The sequence below is a fragment of the Chrysemys picta genome, chromosome 8 (assembly GCF_011386835.1).
Source record: "Chrysemys picta bellii isolate R12L10 chromosome 8, ASM1138683v2, whole genome shotgun sequence".
NCBI lineage: Eukaryota > Metazoa > Chordata > Testudines > Emydidae > Chrysemys > Chrysemys picta.
In genome coordinates, this window is record NC_088798.1 from 27261550 (window position 1) to 27285541 (window position 23992).

General features: G+C 36.9%; 1 protein-coding gene across 38 annotated transcripts in view; it reads left to right on the top strand.

Moving 5' to 3' along the window:
• The window catches only part of ADGRL2 (adhesion G protein-coupled receptor L2), a 470630-nt gene that overhangs the window by 426549 nt on the left and 20089 nt on the right, over positions 1-23992 (top strand). For 30 of the 38 annotated variants that reach the window (XR_010589665.1, XR_010589664.1, XM_065554079.1 and 27 more), the window contains 11 exons: positions 139-435; positions 954-1057; positions 1884-2069; positions 2992-3030; positions 5874-6057; positions 8790-8912; positions 9221-9426; positions 10518-10691; positions 11996-12205; positions 13205-13425; positions 14748-14814. Coding sequence is in view for 36 of the 38 variants with exons in the window: in XM_065554079.1 (XP_065410151.1) it covers positions 139-435; positions 954-1057; positions 1884-2069; positions 2992-3030; positions 5874-6057; positions 8790-8912; positions 9221-9426; positions 10518-10691; positions 11996-12205; positions 13205-13425; positions 14748-14814 (1811 nt within the window). In the remaining 2 variants the exon portion in view is untranslated. The remainder of the gene's footprint in view (positions 1-138; positions 436-953; positions 1058-1883; positions 2070-2991; positions 3031-5873; positions 6058-8789; positions 8913-9220; positions 9427-10517; positions 10692-11995; positions 12206-13204; positions 13426-14747; positions 14815-23992) is intronic. The other 8 variants (XM_065554084.1, XM_065554114.1, XM_065554112.1 and 5 more) reach the window with 1 other exon arrangement.

The window sequence follows — 23992 nt, forward strand, 5'->3', positions numbered from 1 at the left end:
TGTAGAGAGCGCAAAAGATTGATACTGAAATAAAGAAAAAAGACACAAGAGAATCATGTAAAATCACATAACCTTTTTTTACCTTTCTTCACTATTTTGAAGAACAATTATTTTTATTACTCTTATTTTCTCCTACAGTGCCTACTACCGCAGTGACAATAACTTCTTCAGCAGAGCTATACAAAACCACTGTGTCAACCATAAGCACGACTTCACAGAAAGGCCCCATAAGCACAACATTAGCTGGAGGCACAAAGGAAGGAAGCAGAGGGCCCAAGCCACCACCAGCAGTTTCCACAACGAAAATTCCTCCTGTGACAAGTTTTTTCCCTTTGCCAGAGAGATTCTGTGAACCTGATGAGGCCAGGGGGATTAGCTGGCCTCAGACGCAAAGAGGAATGATGGTTGAACGCCCTTGTCCCAAAGGAACTCGAGGTATTGCCTTAAAAAAAATCTTGATCTCAAGTAAATGTTTCAAAAGGAATGGACAACTCTTTTATGGCATTTTTTGTTTTGGGTAATCTCAAACTGTCATGATTTTTGTTACTCAGAGTATGTAGTGTTTGTTCAGGCTTTGATCTATAAAAGGCATTTGATAATAGATACAGAATGACCTCACACACACTTCTCAAGAATCCAGGGCAAATTTTAGGTCTTTGCTTGAGAACTGTAGAGAAGCTTGCTTACAGCTGCCTTTCCCATTATGAGCTGCTCTCTGGATGATTTCCAGGGAAAATCAAGAGATTTTTGTTTGTTTGCTGTAAAAGTCTGATACTTTACCCTGATTTGTATATTGCCGTTTGTAATTTACATTATTTTCTTACATTTTGTCAGTTGTTTCCACTAGTGCTATTCAAAATTTAATAAAGAGTTTGGAGTGCATTGTAGCTGATTTCCCGAATGCATGCAGAAAAATGGTTTCAATTTCACTGTTGTTTCTACATCTGTTGTAGGAACTGCCTCGTATCTCTGCATGGTTTCCACTGGAACATGGAACCCTAAGGGCCCTGATCTTAGCAACTGTACCTCACACTGGGTAAATCAGCTGGCTCAGAAGGTTGGTTGGAACCCTTTAATATGATACACACTGGTGATTAAGGGTTTTAACTCTGAACATAAATTATTCAGCTTTGTATGTTGAAACCATCTTTATTACTCTTTGTTCAATTTAAAAGCAGAAAGAATTATGCATACTTTGTCTGTAAAGCATTTACTGAAAGCTAGGTTCACATGTGTTCTTTGGTAAGCTGTTTTCTAAATTAAACTCTTAATGAGTCCATGCTTGCTTAATTTCATTCCTATTAAATTCAAACATGCTTTTTGATGTTCAATAGAAAAAAAGTACATTCACCTAATAAATCAAGTACTATAAAGTGCACACCAAAATATGTACGGTATAAGCAGATGTTTAGCTAACTGAAAATGATGGAAGAAAGTGCATTCTTAAAAAGTGCATTAAAAACAGAATATGATTAGAATGCAGCATCACTTTTTGTTTTTCCCCTCCCTAGTGAGCCTCAGTGAGGTTTATGAAACTAAATAATTTGCCATCACTACCAGCTGCTTGACTTTCAAATGGCTCAAACACTGGTATGAACAAAAAGATTTATTAGTGTCTGATAACAGTGGTAAAATAAAAGTGAAGATGAAATAGAAGATCTAGCCCAAAATCACCAATCTAATTTCTGGTTTTGACTGCTTTGTGTGTTATGGATCTAAGAACTTTTAATCTTCTGAGATAAAGTTATTGGTTCAATTAGTTGTGGATTTCAGTGTACGTGCAAATGATTATTTTGCCACAACAAAGGTATACAGAGAACCAAAATTGGAAGCCATAAGCAGAACAAGGGATCCTGCTGAGATAATATAAATTGTCTTTTCAGATCAGAAGTGGAGAAAATGCTGCTAGTCTTGCCAATGAACTGGCTAAACACACCAAAGGACCAGTTTTTGCTGGTGATGTGAGTTCATCAGTGAGGCTGATGGAACAGTTGGTGGACATTCTTGATGCTCAACTGCAAGAACTGAGGCCTAGTGAAAAAGACTCAGCTGGGCGGAGTTATAACAAGGTACACAGCTTCCCACACCTCCACTTGCTAGGATAATCCTTTTTTCCCTTTCAGAAACATTACTGCCAAATCTATGCTTTACTCCTACTGTACAAATAAAGATTTAAGAAAAAAACAAATCCACAATAAAGTGTAAATTTTATTAATTGGCTGACATGAAGCTCAGTAGATGACTGGGTTCAAATATAAAATGTGTGTATGCTTATTTAAATATTGAATATATCACCTCTGGTTTGAGAAGAAGGGACACTATTGAACTCTGGGGAGTAGCGTATCTTCATGGAAACCTATTGCAGGATCAGAGCCTTTGGTAGTCCATGTAAGACCTGAGCATTAGTCACTAATGATAATTGGGTATATTAAACATGTTATTACTACTGGCAAATATTATCACAGATAAAAATATCTCTTGATGTTCTTGAATATGAATCATAATAACATTATCTTTCCAGTTGTGAGTGCTAAACTTCTTGCCCACTGTGATTCAGTCAGCACAATATAAATTAAGGATTTTTCTCACAGTCTGTTTTGGAAAGACCATCCCATCCTCTCACATCTCCCACTCTGGCAACTACAGTCTTGGGATTTTAGCTCTTGCAAGAGTGGTTGATGGTTTTATTCAAAATGCCTAGCTATATTGCTGAGCAGAGTTCCTCCAGAGACCAAGCATATGCCCATAGTCTACTCATAGTTTGAACAGAACTCCCATTGATGGAGGAAAGGAAGGTTATAACCAGGTATATGGTTGGGGAGTAGTGTCCTTCAAAATGTTGCATGGCCCCATGGAAGTACATTGGGCTAAAACTAGACAGACATCTGGACTCTGCATACTGAAGATTTGACACACCAGACTAATTTTTGGATATTTCTGTAGCTTCCAGAATGTGTCTAACCTCTGATTTTCTTTTTTCTTACTAAAAAGCTCCAAAAACGAGAGAAGACATGCAGGGCTTACCTTAAGGTATCTCTCCTGTGCTGTCACCCTGCTTTCACCCTGCTTCAGCAACCTGCCACGCTTTATCATCTTGCTGCATGATCCTATGTATTTCAGTCTTTGATAAATGTGTTTTGTGCCCCATATCAACTGTACAAATGTTGGCTTTGCACAGGTATAATACTCTCAGAATAAGCAAATGATCAGCGCTTACAACTCTTCTCCTCCTCCCTTCCCCCAATCGAAAAGTAATGAGTATTGTGATTTGGAGATGATAATATCTCTGTTTCCTTGTGTTATGTTTGTGGAGAAAAAATGTCAATAAAACAGAAATGGTGTCATATTGCTAGTTTCTCGCTTTTTCTGAGGTGCAATCTTAAATTCGAGAGATTTTTGTTAAGAGTCTTTACAAAGGTCAGATTCAGCAACTTAAGGGAGTGGACTGCAAATAAAAATAAAATCATCCTGTAACTTTACAGTACAGTATGCGCCAAGTGCCCCATTAGCTAAGCTACAAGGGGCATGCAGTATATTGTTACCTGACTTTCAGTTTCTTGCAGATTCTGCAGCCTCCATCCCTGCAGTGCCCAGTTCCCACACTGTGATGCTGTGCCAGTTATGTCACTGCCACCACTCAGTACTGCTAGTGGAAGAAACTGGCCTAGAGTGGATCACGTAAGTGGCTTTTTAAAATTATATTGCACGGTTTTTCAAAGTTTCTTTTGTAATATTATTAATTTTTGCTTACACCCTATGGGATATAATACAATGGTAATAAAAACTTTGAAACACCGCACAACATAATAAAAAGAAAAGCCTCTTATCTGACATTCCCCCCTTTATATAGGACTGCTCCAGTCACCAGCCTTCACAGGCTAGAGCCTTGCATAGAAATGGGAGCTGGTTGGTCACAGCAAGAATAGTTACTGTGAGATCCAAAGGGAAAAAAGAAATAGGAGTGGTGGAATCAGATTTCAAATAATAATATTTTAATTGTCCCTTTTAGCCTGGTTAATGGGGAGCACAGCAGATATTGTTGGAATGGACTGAATTTTCATAATTCATTTGCAGTTCACCTTTTAAGATATAGGTTAATGGGAAATGTAGTAATTGGTGTGTTGCCCAGGACACGTGTGTCATTGGGACAAAAATAGTCTTTTATTTTCCCCCCTCTCTTTAGCAGGGAGGAGAGCGCACCTCAGAAATATTATTATATTGATAATCATTTTGATTCCACTGAAGAAATACATAGAGTTAGATTGTACCGGAGTAAATAAGGCATGCTTCAAGTTAATGAATGCATATAATCAGCACGGTATATAGATACACAAGAAACAGTAGCACGACCTTAATTTCTGACCGATATCATTTTCAGTGAGTCTCAAATGAGCTTCTCTGTTCAGATAAGAATAACAAACCTCTTGAAATTACAAATCAAAAACTGACTTACACTATGCAAATGAAGCAAGTTCCCACTTTGTGACAGAGGATTCAATTGTACCTCAGATTAGAGGCTCCAATCTGTATTTCTTGGTGACTAATGAATCTGGCCTCTGCAGACCAATTTCTGTTCCACTCTAGTTAATGGCTGCAGCAGTATCAGTGTGAGCATTTTGACTATTCTGTCTCCCATTAGAGAACGAAAAAAAAAAAGCCTTTTAATGCCACTTCGAAGTATCTTCAACCTGCCAGGAAGGTTGTGTGGCTCACAATGCTGGCAGAAAGAGGATATAAAGATGGATTAGGCTAATTAATCTTGCTCTGACAATAGCCTCAACCAACTTTTCCTAATCATTCATGTGCACAGTGTAGTATTCCAAACCAATATTTTTGTGTTCCGTTTCCATTCCCAGTGCTTTTAAACTGATCAAATTATATATGTGCTTAATGACACATTATGACTAGGTAAATGGGACAATGATTCAGCAATGCATGGCATATTCAATGCACAGCTACATTATGCATTAATGTGTAAGAGCCTGCCTTCAATTGATTAACTGATTACTGTGATTGATTGGATTATTTTGTAAAGAGAATGTAATGATGTCTCTTCAAATTCCCTTTTCTCCTTACTTACTGTTGTTTTATATGCAGCTTAATGAACCCTAATACATAATAATATAGTTGTCACAGTGCAGACTTTCAAAAATGGGAACTTTGTTCAGTTTTGTAATTATGCTTTCACAGATAACAGGGTCAGTCAGTGGGCATCTTGTTTGCTCTACTGATTTCCTTTGTTAAATGACCATTGTGCAGGAATGGAAGTTAGTAAGCTTCCAAGTATTTGTCAACAGGTACAGGAAAGGAGAGAGAGAGAGTGGTGCAGACTATTTTATAACTACTGAGGCAACTTCATTTCATGCCTCTTATAATAAAAGAGAGAGTTTGTCTTAGACAACAGATTATGGTACTGTAGCTGCATGTGTTGTGTTAAGTTTGTAGGATAACAGTATTGCCTTTTTAGCCTAAACGTTGGAATGCTGGCTTTGGTATTTTTGGTGTTTTCTAAATGTGAATTATATTTTTTTGACATTAACTTCAATATTAAGCTTCAGGCAAGACCATTTGCATTGGTTCTTACATTTCTCAGCACATTAATAACGCAGTCTTCATATCTGATACGAAACAAGTCAGAGCTGCATGTTTACCAGTGACAGATAACACACTGCTGGTGACTAGTTCACCTCTATTTGTGCTAGTTCAACAAAGGGTTGGAAATATTTTTATGTTGAAAATAATTTTCTGGTGCCATTAAATCACAGTAAATCATCTTGACAGATAAATATTATAATTGTCACCAGATAATGTTGGAAACTTTCTCCCACTGCCTAGGGCAATCACACCTAATGATAGTTTTCTAATGAATACAGGCAATCGTTGACACAGTGAACAACCTGCTCAGGCCTGAAGCTCTAGAATCCTGGAAAGATATGAATTCTTCAGAACAAGCACACGCTGCAACAATGTTACTTGATACACTAGAAGAAGGGGCTTTTGTCTTGGCTGACAATCTCTTAGAACCAACTAGAGTCTCAATGCCCACTGAAAACATTGGTAAGTTAATTTGTCTTCAAGTGTAGTTTCAAATACTGCATATCCCGCTATGACAAGAAAACAACAACCAAGGTTAATAGTCACAGTACACTAGGAAAGCTGGGGTCTGCAGTACTGGGTAGTGAGCTGCAGCTTCCCATCTGGGGGGGGAGGGGGGGGGGCGGAGTGTTCGTAAATTGGGGTATTTTCTTAATTAGTTAAAAAAAGTATTCTTCTGTAGCATAATTAATGCCATGTAAAAAAGTAAAGCAGTTCATGTTGCAAAGTTCATCTACAATTGAAAAATCATTAGCAGAATGTATGGATATGAATAGTGCTTAAATGCCAGAGAATGGATTTTCTGAAGTAACTGAAATGCTTGCTGTGGAGCTGTGGAAATGTTTTCCCATTATATATAATCTGTTCCTAATGAATTTAAATTACTTTCCGGAATGTGCTTTGCCAGTTACATTTTTTAGGCACATAGAACATGGACCAAATGTTTATATTAAACATAACTGCCTTCAGGTGAATGCATTCAGTGAACTACATCTCCCATAATGCAGAATAGCCATGCTCCATAGATTACAAAATAGTTGCAGATACTTGGAACATAATTTAGAATTTAAATGGTGGCCCCGATGAAAGGCTCAGCATTAGGGACCTACAAAGACAGGTATAGTCTTGAGTTAGTTATACCCACTGCTGGTACATAAAATTAAAATGTCTTTAGTGTACTGATGAGTCACGTCTCAGTGAGGTACAAGGGGAAAGGGAAGCATATGATGCCGAGGTGCTGGGTCAGAGGCTTGGGGATTGGACCGAGAGATTTGGGAATGGGAAGAGTATTGAATAAATAATTTTTTGGATGGGGGTGTGAGAAGAATGTTGAACTGCTGGATACTTAGGGTCTCGCAGGTGAAAGGCCTCTAGATCAACTTAGGTTTTAATCCAAATAAATAATATTTTAAACCTCTATTTTCCCTCTTAAAACTGCATCCTAAACATCACATTGTAAGCAAAGTAATATTGGTGTGAACTGTGCACTTGTAAGTTCAAATTCTGGATGGCCCTTACCACCTTATAGTGGTGGCTCTGCCACCTAATTATAGAACTTTCATAGGAAATGTTTATCACCATCACTAATTTATCACTATCACTACTAAATAGTTACACCAATTGACATTACAAAAGTTTCACTCCCTTATTAGGAGTTTGGATAGAATCTCTTTGTGAAAAGCTTTTGAGAGTTTGAGCTGGATTTAACTGTTAAAGAATAATTTTAAAAAACATATTCTCTCTTGTCTGATTTAAAATCGAAGACATTTTTCATTCTTATTTTTACCTTTACTTTTTTCCCCTTGAAAAACAGTAAGGACACATCTTTTGCAAATTAGCCTACATGCCACTTGTAAGGCAACAGCTTCCTTTAAAGTAGACTGTGTACCTAGGCCCCTGATCTTTCAAACACTGATGTACAAGTAGTTCTATTGAGTTCGATGGGACTACTTATACGTCAGTGCTCAGGAGAAGCTGCCTTCAAATTAAAATAATATATTGCTCATGTCAAGGCTACTGATGTCAGTCAAGGCCTAACAGACCAGCTGTGCAAGCACAACTCCCATTAAACTAAATGGCATTCAGAAACAGAGCAACCTAAAATCTTAACTCCAGAAAGGCTTGCTGTGGACTACCTGTCCCCTCCATTCCCCATAGTTCTCCCTCTCTCCCCTTTAAAGACATTCTGAGTGAAATACTGCCCCCCACCCCCACCCCCATTGAACTCAGTGGGAAAAGTCTCCTTGACTTCAGTGACCCGTGATGTCACAATTTATACTTATATTGAACTCATTAATCAAATAAATAGTCTCCATGCAAAAACCACTGTAGATCTGTCATGTTCTTGTACATTCACTGTTTTGTTGGTTATTGGAAGCATTTGTGTTTGTCCTTCAGAATATGTAGGGTGGGAAATTTAAACCATTGTCAAATGTGATGTACAGGTGGGCGTAAATGCCAGGTTTTAACACTGAGACAAAGATATTTCCTGATAAGTGGGCTGTCCTGAACTGAGTAATTTTACCTATCAAAGAGCATCCAACCTTGTGAGGTAATTCTATAAAACCTTATTTCTGCACTATACAAACCTGAGTTAAATGTAAAGAACTGATAGTAACAGTTAAATCGTTTTTAAAATACTTGTTTGGCAGAACATAAAATGTCTTCCAACAACTCTTTAACATACATGCAGAAAACCTATATTTTGGACTTTTCTAGACACAAATACAGATTCACATAACTATACTATTTAAACGCACCTAGCTATTTACAGTATTTTAGGATAGCCTTAGTATTGCATAATTGCTGTTAAAAACTGTAGACAGACACTAACAATTTATGCAGTAGAGACACTCTGGGCTTCAAGAATTAAGCATTTTTTCAACCTAAGATTTTACAACATTTTTAAAGTGATATCTTGTAAGCACACAATAAAACAAGGTTTGTTATCATGTTTTCACCACTGAAGTGCTGTTACTTGGGTAGTATGAACTAAGTTTGATTAAAGATTAAAGAAACTAAGTCCACATAGTTGAAACATGCCAGCATGCATCTGTCTTGAAGAGGCAAACAAGGACAGCAGAATAAGGAGTTTTCAGAAAGTTACCACCTGCCACATTGTAATCTGACCACAAAATATGTTTTCTACTTTTTTTTTCTCCCCTCCCCTGTTGGTTTGTGTTTGGTCCGACTAGTTCTGGAAGTTGCAGTGCTCAGTACAGAAGGCCAGGTGCAGGACTTGAAATTTCCTCAGGGCAGCGAAGGAGGCAATTTGATCCAACTTTCTGCAAACACTGTGAAACAGAACAGCAGGAATGGTAAGTTTGGGCACATAAACAATCTGACTCCTTTAATCTGTGTAAAATACACATTTAAAGCAATAGTAATTTAAATCTTGCATTTCTGAATATGTTAATACATTGACTTGCAGAAGTAAAAATAGCTGTTCAATGGCTCTTTCTTGTATGGAGTGTGTGTAAGTCTCTTTGGTTGGAATCCAAATCCTGCATAATGCATTCATCTTTGCTGATGTTTTATTTTGCATTTAGACAATAGATTATTCAGTACACATTTTACTCTTCACCTACAATTCCATGACATTATAATGGGAGTTTTCCTTTAATAGGATTAGCAAAATTGGTTTTCATCATTTACAAAAGTTTGGGACGGTTCCTCAGTACCGAAAACGCGACCATAAAGCTGGGTAGTGACTTCGTTGGTCGGAACAGTACCATTGCAGTGAACTCCCACGTCATTGCAGCCTCCATCAACAAGGAGTCCAGCCGTGTGTACCTGACTGATCCTGTGCTTTTTACCCTGGAACACATTGATGTGAGTTATGCTAATGAATTAATAGGAAGAACATAAAATCAGCAAGAGAGAAGAGCAAAGCAGAAAAAAACACCTTCCTTCCATTTGAATTTTAAATGTTGGACTAGGTCAGAGACACAAGTTTATTTAAGTCTATGAACATAAAATTAAATGAGCCTGGTTCAGTGATTATTAGAACTTAAGTGTATTCTTAATGAAAGCTAATTCAGTAATCAACATGAAAATGTAAATGACTCTAATTTGTTTCTAAGTGAAAATTAACTCTTACCTTAGCAGCAGGATAGAAAAATATCAACTGCTATGACTCTGCCTGTTTAATGTAGCAAAATTAAATGACACTTGGAGTACTTACTTTAATTCCGGGCCAGCTTTGAGAAACCTTTACAAATTGTTCAAGTAGATTTATGCAACAGAGAACAGAGTGTAGTTTCTACAGTGTCCGATGCCTCAAAGTTTGCTGCCCATCTTCCTCGTGACTGCTAAATCCATATGTTTCTTTTCACTACGCTCTTTCACTCTGCTGTTTGAGTTGGGTTCTTCCTGTTCCCATGCCAAGAGAGTGGGTATAGTAAACTATCAGGACTGGCTCAGAAAAATATGTGTGGGTTTTCCTCTTTTTTATCTACTTCAGCAGGTTCTCCTTGAAGTAGGCCTTGAGGAGCTAACCCTTTCCCGGTGCCTCTTATGTGCAACTTTGGTTTGCTCAAAAATGAGAATAGAAAAGGGACAGTATTTTTAAATGGTCAGTTACAGGTGAAATCCTACAGAATAAATTCAGTTTTAATTTCGCAGAAAGAAAAAAAAGACTACAATGCACCATTAGTGCATAAAATAGTAAGATGGAAATTGTAATTGTTTAAAATTGGGTCTACAGTAATTGAGATTACACATTAGAGTGTTTCGGACTATAAAGTCCCTTTTAAACTAGATGTCTGCCTTGTACAACATAGTCCACAACTTTGCTGATGAAAAACTTTATAGTCCGAAACATGCAAAGTTTAATCTAAATTACCTTTTACATATATTGAACAACTGTTATTGCCATTTTAGAGTGTAAAATCCTAATTTTATTTTATCCTTTTATCCCCCAGCCTGACAATTATTTCAATGCAAATTGCTCCTTCTGGAACTACTCAGAGAGGACTATGATGGGATACTGGTCCACTCAGGGGTGCAAGCTGATTGACACAAATAAAACTCATACATCTTGTGCTTGCAGCCACCTAACCAACTTTGCAATCCTTATGGCCCATAGGGAAATTGTGGTAAGTAATGATGCTTCTAGTCAGTATAGAGCAAACCTTTGAAGGTTTGGCTTTAATATGTAGAAGAAAGCAGAAGTTCAGATGCTTATCCAAATCTTAAACATATCTCTGAGCATTTCCAACTTTCATGCATCACTTCCAAGAGCAGCTTCCTCTCCATATGACCTTTCTCCCTCTTCCATAGAACTGATCACAAGGTGAGGGGAACATTATATTTTTTTTTTAATTGTTTCTGATTTTTGTCACAATCTTGTTTTTGTTGAAATTTTCTGACCAGATGTGCTTTCCCATAACTGGACAGGTTTCAGGTCCCTCCATTCAACTTCTAGCCCCATGCCTTTAACAAACTCCCAGATACAGCTGGATATGAATTGTGGGGAAGTTTGTGTATTCTATGCCCTCCCTTAAACACAAGCTGCTATACTAATGATGAGATCCAGCAGCCTCTTTACTGGGTTCTTCAAACTTCCCTGCACTACAGAGCTTTGCCATCTAGCTGCATACCACGCTGCCTATGAGATCTCTAAAGTCCCAGAGCATGTGACATTTGAATGGTTCTGGGACTTTGCCTGGACATTGTGCACTTTGGAGAGCGGCTAAATAGGGAAGCCCAAGAGTGCCTGCAAATATAAACGTAGCAGCAGCATAGCCCAGCAAAGAAGCTGCCAGAGAGTTGCTGAGCCATACAACCAATATAAGAAACAAAACGAAGGAGAATGACAGGTTTGACCCTGTGGCCAATGAAAGTGAGGACAATCTTCTGAACCAGTCTTTACCTGAACATGAGGTTTGAGTTTGTGTTGTAAGCTGAAGGGTCAGATGAGTTCCTCTGCTTTTTTTTTTTTGTTCTAATTGATTTCTTCATGATGAATGTTCACATATTTCTTCCACTCAGATTTTTTGGACATAGAGTTGTAGGTTTGTAGGAAAGAACCAAGATTTTCTCTTATAGACTATTATAAGAATTTTCTTTTGTATCTGCACATGTGTACAGCAATACATTCATGGTACAAGTCTCTTCCACAGAATTTTCTTCAAGCTTACAGATCACCATGAAAAAAGTAAAAATATTATCTCGTCTATTTCAAATTTCTATCTCTGTGTACTCAGAGCTGCCTTTCTTGCACCCACACTAATCTTGAACAGCAGATAAACCTGACATCAGATTGATAAAATACTCAGCACGTTTCTTCTGTCATCTATAAAATTCATCAGGAATTTTCTAGCTGCTACCTGTTTAAATGATCTTCTGTTTGTACTGATAAGTGGCCATATTAATTTTCTCCATTCTTGATTATTTTCAGTACAAAGATGGAGTGCATGAGCTACTCCTTACTGTCATCACCTGGGTGGGAATTGTCATCTCCCTTGTATGCCTGGCCATCTGCATCTTCACATTCTGTTTCTTCCGTGGCCTACAAAGTGATCGTAATACTATTCACAAGAATCTTTGTATCAACCTATTCATTGCAGAGTTCATTTTCCTAATAGGCATCGATAAAACAGAATACAAAGTAAGTCTGTGTGCATATTGATCTTGTTCTCTGAAAATTACTGTTTGAAATGGATGTGAATTTAAATATGACACCATTGCCAAGCTTTCAAGTTTCTGTATGTAACTGACACAGCAAGGCTGGGATAAAAGGCGTTACAAAAGATTAAGACGGACATGTTCACAAATAATATTTGCAGGCATCAAAAATACCATTATAGCTTCTATTTCCCTCTTAAAGGGAAATAGTGTTTTTCCATTAAGAAGCATATGTTAATAAAGATAGGTGATTTAAAGGGTACTTGTCAAAGTGGTGCTGAAATTAAATGTTGATGTACCAGAAACGTGAACTTTTTACACTGAAGACCTCTGAGTGTCTGATGCAACTTTTTGAAGCTTTGGTAAAATTCATCCCATCATTCAGAGCTGAGAGACTGGATTAGAATTTAATAATTTGGTAGAATTTCATCCAGCATTCAGCTAGACAGGAGTGAATCTAAATTGGCTACTGATACAACTGCAGAACTTCCTAAAATAGTAAAAGCAAAGTTATTTTATATTAAAGCAGATAGAAAATTCGGATGGCTGCATAAGAATTTTAAACAGAAGATATAAATAATACATGTAGAACCAACTGTTCTTTATTTATCTTCATGTACCAAATCATCTACAATGTAAGTCTTGCAGTAGTGTTAACATCCCAGTCCTAAAATTAAGGAATTGTTTTTAATGCTTCCACTACAGTAAGGAATATTAATAAGTTATTTCCATACTTAACGTACATAGTGCAATTGAGTATACTTTCTGCAGCTACTGTGGACATGATACATTACTAACATTTCTGAATATCTAGCGTAGGTTTTTGGCTAGTGAAAACTACTCTGGACTTGTGAAGTGTCTTTGGTAGAAATATTCAGTTACTACCTTCATAACAAAATTGTATGCTGTTTCATTTAAAGTGTATCGAATTAGCTAGGAAGGTTTTGGCAGTTTGTATTTTCATGTTTCTCTTTCTTTGCAGATTGCATGTCCGATATTTGCAGGCCTCTTACACTTTTTCTTCCTGGCAGCATTTGCCTGGATGTGCCTAGAAGGAGTGCAGCTCTATCTCATGTTAGTAGAAGTATTTGAAAGTGAATATTCTAGGAAGAAGTACTACTATGTTGCTGGCTACCTCTTCCCTGCCACAGTAGTTGGTGTCGCAGCAGCTATTGACTATAAGAGCTATGGAACAGAGAAAGCGTAAGTAATTGCAAGTGACCTGAGTGTTTTTCAAGTGAATAATTTTTTTAAAGCCTGTTAGCTGTCAGAGGGTCCCTGACAGACTAAAATAGCATTTGAAAGCTTTATTGGTAAGAGAATGGCAATGCCATGCACAAATTACAATCAAGTCTTTTGTAATTGTCTAGGTTCAAAGGATTTGTACTCTGGAGAGGCAGATTCTAAATTATAGTCTTTCTTTTAACACAAAAGATTGACCTAAAACAAATTGAAAAAGTAAATAACTTTTTGGCCTCAAATGGATATTAAGTAAAAATTCTTCCGAACTTAATGTGTCTGACAGGCTTAACCACCCAGTTTTAAGCTAATGCTTCATTAGATCTCTTTGTTCGGTTGGCCCTCTGGCTAACTCTCATTTTGAATTATGACAGTACAATATTCCAACCTATATATTTCACTTTGATAATATTTTATCAGAAGGGTAAAGCAGGATTAAAATTACCCATTGCCTTTTATTTATAAAAATACAGATATTTATAGAAAGTGACAGAAGGTAGACATAGAATGTTTCTGAGGATTTGAGTTGCTGGAGGCATGAATTTGCCTCCCAATGGTGTTTTACTTTGTCCTTTGATGAAATTAGTTACAGTATGAGAAGATATTGTTGACTTCTAGAAAGCTGCTTGATTTTGCTACTGATGAAAGACAAATAAAAGAGATTCAGCAGGGTGCTGAGCTATATGAAAAATGAACCACTAAGTGAAGTCACCCGATAAGTTTATGCATCATTTACTTTAATATCATATGTGTTTTTTCTTACTATTCAACTCCCAGATGGGGTATTTTATTTATATCATACTGTTTTGTAGCAAAACATGACATCTGAACGTTTTTTATCTTGCATTCTTCAGGGATCAGCACTTTGCTTATGATATAAAGTTAAAGGCAAAGTTTGAAGATTACATAGAAAACCTATGAAACTAAAGCATTTACTGATGTCAGGTTTCATCAGTCCATAGCAAAAACTTTGACTGAACCTAAAAAGAGAGCAAGAGAGAGGTCGGTTTTTTTGTTTGTTTTTTTGTTTTTAAATTAGTTTTGGTATGTAAGGAGAAAACCAGAGCAGATGATCAACAATCTTGTTCAAGAGAACCCAGGAAAACAGCCCTAGCTAAGGGGGGAATGGCCATGATTGAGATGGTACTATTCACTGTTGTTGGCTCATTGTGTATTCACATTGAAACACCTGTTCAAGGATTATTTAAGATGGGTTTTGCACTTTCCATTTTTACAATTCAGGAACCAGTGTAATCATTTAACTTTCATTGCCTTTTTCATCACAGTTGCTGGCTCCACGTAGATAACTATTTTATCTGGAGTTTCATTGGGCCTGTTACCTTCATTATTCTGGTAAGAGTGCTTTCCTTCTCCCTCCGACCCCCCACCTCCCCTTTCCTTCCCCTTTTTGCTCATTTTACAAGAGCAACAGCGTCGTGAAGGTTGAGTAACATCAGTCATTACAAATCCTACTCTCAGAGTTTTGTATGAAAATAATTAAGGCAAATTTATAATGGGAACAAGGGACTGTAAAGAATGTTTAAAATATAGTTCTGATCAAATTATTAATGTTCAGAACTCATTTGGTGCTTCTTTGCTTCTTCTTTGTGTCCTTATTATTTTAATACTGAAGGTCATATTGATATGGCAGTCATATGACAGATCAATATAGTACTAAATACAGATTACAAAAGGGCCATTATTACTACTACCATCTATTGAGTTGGTTTTGTACACGTTCAAAAATTGTAACTAAGTATTTATCCAACAGACTGGAATGACTCAAACAGAAGTTCCAATCCTCTGGGTAAATAATTCAATCTAATAATTCTGCATACATATGCTATATGTGTGTATATATTTGTAAGTGTTTTTCCCCATATGCATATCTATGTTATCTGTACTATGTATAAAACACTCACATGTTTTTTATATAAATAATAATCAGTGTATTGTGAACCCAATAGAAAATCCATGCGAGTCATTCCAGTGGGTGGAAATATTTTAATTGTATATATAATTTTTTTTATATAAAAAATGTAGTGGTTAACTCATTCATTATCCATTCCTAGAACCATTCCAGTCTTTACAATAAATAGAACATGGTTATATATTCAGCCAGGGGAAGATCTGCTGCAGTTAATGCAAACTGGTGGAAATACAGGTGTAAGAATTTGGAAGAAAAGGATGTTCAAAATGAATTTACAACTCAACTTTATGGTTGTCGTGTCAGAGCTCTGAAAGGTCCAGCTGTGCTTGAGTGTGCACTGATATTCTGTAGGTACATAAGAGAGAGTTCATAACTTTGAAATTTTGGAACAGTGAAGTGGGTTTTATTAGTGTTTTTAGAAACCTACGGCAGTAAAATACCATATCCTGTGCATTTATATAATGCCATGGTTGTGACAAAAACTGACAAAAGCCAAGAAATTAAAATTTCTGACACTCCCTTCACTAATTCGAGCTTTGTAGTCTTGTCATATTTTTTTCAGCCTCAAGGATAGTTTGTCAGCCTTAATTTTTAAATTCCTGCCTTTTATTGATTTATACAGTGAATTATTTAAGCACATTTTTTTTATCTTATGATTTACACTGCCCCAGAATGTGAAAGACAATTGGTGCATTTTGAATCTACGAATTACAGTGAAAAGATGTGCAAGACCATCCAAGATAGGTAGGCTTGGAAGGATTTGATTTTTATCAAATGTTGGTAAAAGTCAATTTCACTGGACACACAGACCAACCCCAAAAATATTTCCATTGATGATAATCAAAATTTGTAGCTAGTCAAAGTAATAAAAATCTCCTTGAGAACTGAGTTTGATTTATGGATATTCACTTTGTATATTTTGACACATAATGTTGACAATCTGTGTTTTAACATTTATTAAGCCTTAACTTCTTGAATTTCAATGCCTACTGTCATTAAATAATTATTGTCTGACCCACTCCGTAACTTACCATACCTGTAAACATTTAAATAGGTAAAAATAGAAAAAACTGCTTAAAATAAACATCGATATTGGTGTCAAAATTATATTTTTAAAAAATTTAATTCTGCCAAGCCTATTGATAGGTGATTTATCCTGTCTTAAGATATCATGCTGAAGTATTTCCAGATGTATGTATCTCCAGATGTACTCTTTGTTTATTAGAAGGCCACCTCGGTTAAACAATGGAGTTTTTTCAACCCATGAAGCGTGGACACTTAAGAAAGGACAGGTGCACAATGTGCAAATAGATGCTTCATTTTAAAGATACAGTCACAATGCTGTAAGGATCTGTTATGTAAAATTTCCTTTTATTTTTTCAAATGGCAAAGTGTATGTATGGAGAGAGAGAGAGAGAGAGACAGAAAGATAATAGTCTCCTGGAGGTATGAGGAATGTGGTCAAGCAACTAGGAATGTAGTACAAAGTTTAGTCTATTTAAGCAAGTTTAAAGAAAAGGAAATCCCTCCCACTTTGGAATTTGATTCAGTACTAAGTCTTCAACTATATTTAAACGGAATTTTTAGTACAGTAGGTCATACTCTTCCAATAGGAGAAGTTGTATACATGATTGCTGTGATCATTTAAAGAAAACTGTTCTAAGTCTGATGTCATACAGTTCAGCTAGTCAGTGCTTTAGGGTCTGGTTATAACCAGTGTTTTTTGTTTGTTTTTGTTTAACTTATTACTGTAAGCACTATCTAGATCACTTCTCTCTGTTTTATATAATATTTCACTTGAGGGGACTAGAAGGGGACTTTGCTGAGGGCATTTATATTTCCTCATAATCAGGTCAGAGTGAGAACAGAGGTGAAGGACATTTAAATTATATTGACCATGTACAGTCAGAGTCCACTGTTATTTATCGGCCATGATATTATTATCCTCCAGCAAATCATTTAGACTGAGTGGCTAAAGGCCTTTGGGAGCAGTATTCCCAACTTCACAAATATGAAACAGCAGGTAGCAATCACAACATAGTTCCTGGGAGTAATTCTTCTCCTGCAATTGCTTTGCCCTCTAATCGTCCAACTGAGAGAGAGAGAGAAAAAGAGAGGCAGATGAGTAATGGCTGAAAAATAATCTCATGTGTAACGTAACCAGAGAAGAGCCATGTTTGTAGAGTAGGGTATTCATTATCAATGGTATGAAAGAGCTTAATATTTGTAATCTTTTCAACATCTGTTACTGGTTTAAATTCTCTCTTATGATATTTATTAATGAAATAATATGCATATTCTGAGACAATATTGTTTGCTGCTTTAATTTACAAGGTTTTCTCTGTGGTTAAATCCATCCTTCCAATTGCATTAAAATCTATACACGACAACGTGGGGGTCTGTGAGGGAAAACTGCCTTCTGAGGAAGACATAAAACTTTCAACTTCAGTATTTCCATAGACTGTCATGCCTATGGGCACCAGGGTCATTATATCTATGAGAAAAGAGCATGTAAGTAATGAGCGATGGGAAACCATTAGTATGCCTGAAATGGTTTAATGAAAGCTTGGATCATGACACATCAGGAGCTGTTCTCATCATTTGGACAGTTCCATCTGCATCTTTAATAATTAATTCAGTTCAGTAAGAGTTCAGCTTGCACACTCATTTAGAAGCCTTCTTCAGAGAACACCTCTTTGGCTGCCAGTCCCTGAGAGAAATAGGCTTCTGCATGGCTAAGAGCAAAGATCTGGAGATACACAAACAGTTTTAGAGCTGCATTTGCCAGGTAACAAAAGCTCCAGGGAGGACAAAAAGGGTCAGAACATGTGCAGTTCAGCTAGGTTACTTCAGAGTGGTGTTTCTGTTCTTCTGTCTTATCATATCCATGTCAGCACTGCAGGCTGTGTGGAATGAATTTTAAGCTGCTAAGCTCAGGCAGGCAGGATTCAATTGAGCAGGTTGATGGCTATAAAACAAACAGTGTGCTCCCATAATCTGTGGTCAGAAAAGCCCGAATATTTTGACTTCTATTTAGCTCCATGTTCATTCATACCATGAAGATGGATGAAGTTGGTTAGACTCTTGCTCAGCCAGGACTACTGGGGTATGAGCATCACAGCTGGAACTAATAAATTCGCCTGGTAAAGGTTATTTAAACAAAGGTTCCGCAGATGTTCTATTTAATCAATACAGGAAAAATGTGTGGTCGTTTTACTCATACTGAAATACGTTATTTCACTAATATGTCTGTATGTGTATATATATATATATATATATATGTGTGTATATATATATATATACACACACACACAAACACAAATCCACATTATATGTATATAAATATATATTGTAGATATGTGTTTTTATATGTACACACATGATAAATGTGGCACTGAAAGACATGTGATAAATTGTATTTGTCATGTTCCTGACTTTCATTCTGCCACTTATCTATCTTCTTTAGCACTCCTTCTAGTCTTTCAGACCTCTCTGCAGCTTATAACAATTTTTTTTTTAAATCAACTTGAGACAAAAATATTTCCCTCAAAATTACACTGGTCTGATGTGCAGGACAGACAGTATTCAGTGCGGCATCATTTTAATGTCCAGTGTCTTCTGATTTTGCAGGGTTATAAACAAGACTTCTTTGTACTGGTAACGAGAGAATACCCAGCTTTCCATAGATTATTGAACTTGCTCTGTAAAGTCCTCAGATATTAGATTTTAGAATGGTGACATTTTTATAGATAGAGATTTTTTAAAAAATGTTTGTGATAATTTTCTTCCTCGCTCTTGTATATCAAATCAAATCAGTATCTTAGATGTCTGTATATGAATGCAAGAAGTATGAGAATAAGATGGAAGAACTCGAAATGCTAGTAAATAAACACAACTATGACATGGTTGGTATCACAGAGACCTGGTGAGATAATACACATGACTGGAATATTGGTATAGAAGGGTACAGCTTGCTCAGGAAGGACCGGCAGGGAAAAGAGGGAGGAGGTGTTGCCTAATATATTAAAAATGTATACACTTGGACTGAGATTGAAATGGAAATATGAGACAGACTTGTTGAAAGTCTCTGGGTAAGGATAAAAGGGGTAAAAAACAAGGGTGATGTCATGGTAGGGGTCTACTGCAGACCACCTAACCAGGAAAAAGAGGTGGATGAGGATTTTTTTTAAAACAGCTAACAAAATCATCCAAAGCACAGGACTTGGTGGTGATGGGGAACTTCAACTACCCAGACATCTGTTGGGAAAATAACACAGCAGGGCACAGATTATCCAATAAGTTCTTGGAATGTATTGGAGACAATTTTTTATTTCAGAAGGTGGAGATAGCTACCAGGGGAGAGGCTGTTCTAGATTGGATTTTGACAAATAGGGAGGAACTGGTTGAGCATTTGAAAATGGGAGGCAGCTTGGGTGAAAGTGATCATGAAATGATAGAATTCATGATTCTAAGGAATAGTAGGAGGGAGAACAGCAAAATAAAGACAATGGATTTCAAGAAGGCAGACTAGCAAACTCAGGGAGTTGGTAAGTAAGATCCCATGGGAAGCAAGTCTAAGGGGAAAAACAATAGAAGACAGTTGGCAGTTTTTCAAAGAGACATTATTAAGGGCAAAGAGCAAACTATCCCACTGCGTAGGAAAGATAGGAAGTATGGCAAGAGACCACCCTGGCTTACCCAGGAGATCTTCAATGATCTAAAAATCAAAAAAGAATCCTACAAAAAGAGGAAACTAGATCAAATTACAAAAGATGAATATAAGCAAATAACACAAGTATGTAGGGACAAAATTAGAAAGGCCAAGGCACAAAACAAGATCAGTTTAGCTAGAGACATAAAGGGTAACAAGAAAACATTCTACAGATACATTAGAAGCAAGAGGAAGACCAAGGATAGGGTAGGCCCATTACTCAATAAAGGGGGGAGGGAATAATAACAGAAAATGTGGAATGGCAGAGGTGCTTAATGACTTCTTTGTTTCAGTTTTCACCAAGTAGATTGGTGGTGATTGGACGTCTAACATAGTGAATGCCAGTGAAAATGAGGTAGGATCAGAATAGGCTAAAATAGGGAAAGAACAAGTTAAAAATTACTTGGACAAATTAGATGTCTTCAAGTCACCAGGGCCTGATGAAATGCATCCTAGAATACTCAAGAAGCTGACTGAGGAGATATCTAAGCCATTAGCAATTATCTTTGAGAAGTCATGGAAGATGGGAGAGATTCCAGAATACTGGAAAAGGGCAGATACAGTGCCCATCTATAAAAAGGGAAATAAGGACAACACAGAATTACAGACCAGTCAGCTTAACTTCTGTACCTGGAAAGATAATGGAGCAAATAATTAAGCAATCAATTTGCAAACATCTAGAAGATAATAAGGTGATAAGTAATAGTCAGCATGGATTTATCAAAAACAAATCATGTCAAACCAACCTGATAGCTTTCTTTGACAGGGTAACAAGCCTTGTTGATGGGGGGAAGTGGTAGACGTGGTACATCTTGATTTTAGGAAAGCTTTAAATACTGTCCCGCATGACCTTCTCATAAATAAACTAGGGAAATGCAACCTAGAGGGAGCTACTATAAGGTGGGTGCATAACTGGTTGGAAAACTGTTCCCAGAGAGTAGTTATCAGTGGTTCACAGTCATGCTGGAAGGGCATAACGAGTGGGATCCCGCAGGGATCAGTTCTGGGTCCGGTTCTGTTCAATATCTTCATCAATGATTTAGATAATGGCATACAGAGTACACTTATAAAGTTTGCAGACAATACCAAGCTGGGAGGGGTTGCAAGTGCTCTGGAGGATAGGATTAAAATTAAAAATGATCTGGACAAACTGGAGAAATGGTCTGAAGTAAATAGGATGAAATTCAACAAGAACAAATGCAAAGTACTCTACTTAGGAAGGAACAATCAGTTGCACACATACAAAATGGGAAATGACTGCCTAGGAAAGAGTACTGCGGAAAGGGATCTGAGGGTCATAGTGGACCACAAACTAAATATGAGTCAACTATGTAACGCTGTTGCAAAAAAAGCTAACATTCTGGGATGCATTAGCAGGAGTATTGTAAGCAAGACGCAGGAAGTAATTCTTCTGCTCTAGTCTGCTCTGATTAGGCCTCAATTGTAGTATTGTGTCCAGTTCTGGGGACCACATTTCAGGAAAGATTTGGACAAATTGGAGAGAGTCCAGAGAAGAAGAACAAAAATGATTAAAGATCTAAAAAACATGATCTATGAGGGAAGATGGAAAAAATTGGGTTTGTTTAGTCTGGAATAGAGAAGACTGAGAGGGGACATGATAAAAGTTTTCAAGCATGTAAAAAGTAGTTACTAGGACGAGGAAGAAAAAATACTTTTCTTAACCTCTGAGGAGAGAACAAGAAGCAATGAGCTTAAATTGCAGCAAGGGAGCTTTAGGTTGGACATGAGGAAAAGCTTCCTAACTGTCAGGGTCGTTAAGCACTGGAATAAATTGCCTAGGGAGGTTGTGGAATCTCCATTATTGAAGATTTTTAAGAGCAGGTTAGACAAACACCTGTCAGGAATGGTCTAGATAATTAATCCTGCCACGAGTGCAGGGGACTGGAATTAACCTTGCAACGTTTCTTCCTATCACCTATCTGTGCCATGTAGTGATTTTACATTATAATTCTCTCAAATTTATCTGTGGACTTACTCATTATTCATGTAAAGCAGAATTTTCAAACCTTGTTGGCTAGTTAGACTCCTAAATTCATATTTAGACACTTAAAAAGAACTGACCCACCCCAGCTCCCAGAGTTAGCCCAATGCTGACTGTTTTTGAGAATCATCCTATGTATGTATAGGTAATACAGCTAGAGGTGAGCTAAGGAGGTGGTATTTAGATGTAGACTTTGGGTTAGAATTGATATTTGAGGCCAAATCAGTATTAGAGTTTGGATTCTGATTTTAGGAATCCAAAATCCCATAAGACTTTGCCTAAAATGGTGGAAGCCTTCCGAATTCAGCAGCTCCGCTAATCACAAGAAGATGCAAAATTTTGGTGACATCAAATGAACTTTCACTTAATGTGAAGCTGTGCTAGATCCTGAGGGCCTGTACTGTTGTTCACCAAGACTCTTTGAACCTATTATCACATATTGCCTGTGCATTTGAGTTCTTTGAAGTCCACCCAAGATGAAGGCCTCTCCTTAGTTTGGCTTGCAGCACCACATCTACCAACTGGATTTGGATCTCATTAAAGGATAATTTTTTTTAATCTATTTGACAGCAGATATGTATTAACTGATAACTTACTGGTATTTACTGGAGAATGTCAAACTCTAAAAGATGAAACCACTAACTCAAGAATTTGGGTGTCCCATATTTTCTATGGAGGAAGAGGAGAATAGATATAGATCAGTTGAAGGTTAGATTGATTTAGAACGATAAAAGAATAAATAGATGGACTTGGGTCAATGTTTGATTTTCTTGAGACAGGTGGAAAATTCGGTGTAATGTAATGCAGCAGTTGTGAAAGCAAAAAGCATCATGTCCATTGGTTGAATTGTCATAGGCTAGAGAGAAGCCCATTTTTTTCAGAAGTGCAAACACAAAACTCACCCTGTAATTTGATAGGCCTCTGTGGATTTTATGCATTGGAATGTGATTTATTTTTAAATTTTCTATTGATATTAAGAAATTCAGTATTTAGGATGACTGACTCTTTTTAAAACAACAGCTTCAAATGCATTGAGTCATCTGGATAACAGCTGATACAGATTAGTGGAAAAGAAGCAAAATATCTGGTTCATTCTCTCTCGTGCATGCACCCACACCTCCCTCAATAGGAAGGGAGTTAAAGCCATTTACTCTAAAAGTAATTATTTTCCATCATGTTCCCCTGTCCTTTCTGCTTGGTGTATTATGTAATAAAATGAATACACCCAGAACAGCAAATTATTTAAAAGAACTGAACCCCTTTTTTCATGATAGGAGGTGAGTGAGATAAAAGGGGATGTGTCTTTCCCCAAGGTTAGCTCTATGCCACTTACAGTTTTTGCACAGATAGAATAATTTTCTGATAGTTACAGAGTGCATATACAGAGCCAATGTTTTTTAATCCTTTTTCAGATGGTGAACTAGTGTTCTTTTGTTGCTGATGTTTCAAATTATATCATTTTTCACAGAGATGTGGAGAACAAGTATCATATGGTCTGTTGTCATAGTTACTTTGTCTTGAAGTACAGTACTTTAATGCTTTTTATTTTTAAGGTTCTTTTTCATCTACCATGGTACAACGATATCATCTTCAGTAAAATACTGGACTACTTTTCAGTTCTATTTTCTAAATTTTAATAAATATTGAGAAGATATTTGGTAACATTAGTCTCGATTCTGAAATGATATCCATACAGGCAAAGCCTGCGTGAAGTCCTGTTGCCCTATTAGAACATTGTGTGGGCTCAGGGGTAGGGACTTGACTGCTTGGCTATCATTGCAGGACGAGATCCTTACTCTATAAATATAGGCTTTTATTTTTCCACATTTTAGATGCCTAACTGGCAATTAGACTTCTCATGTTCAAAGAATCATAGGGTGAAATCCTG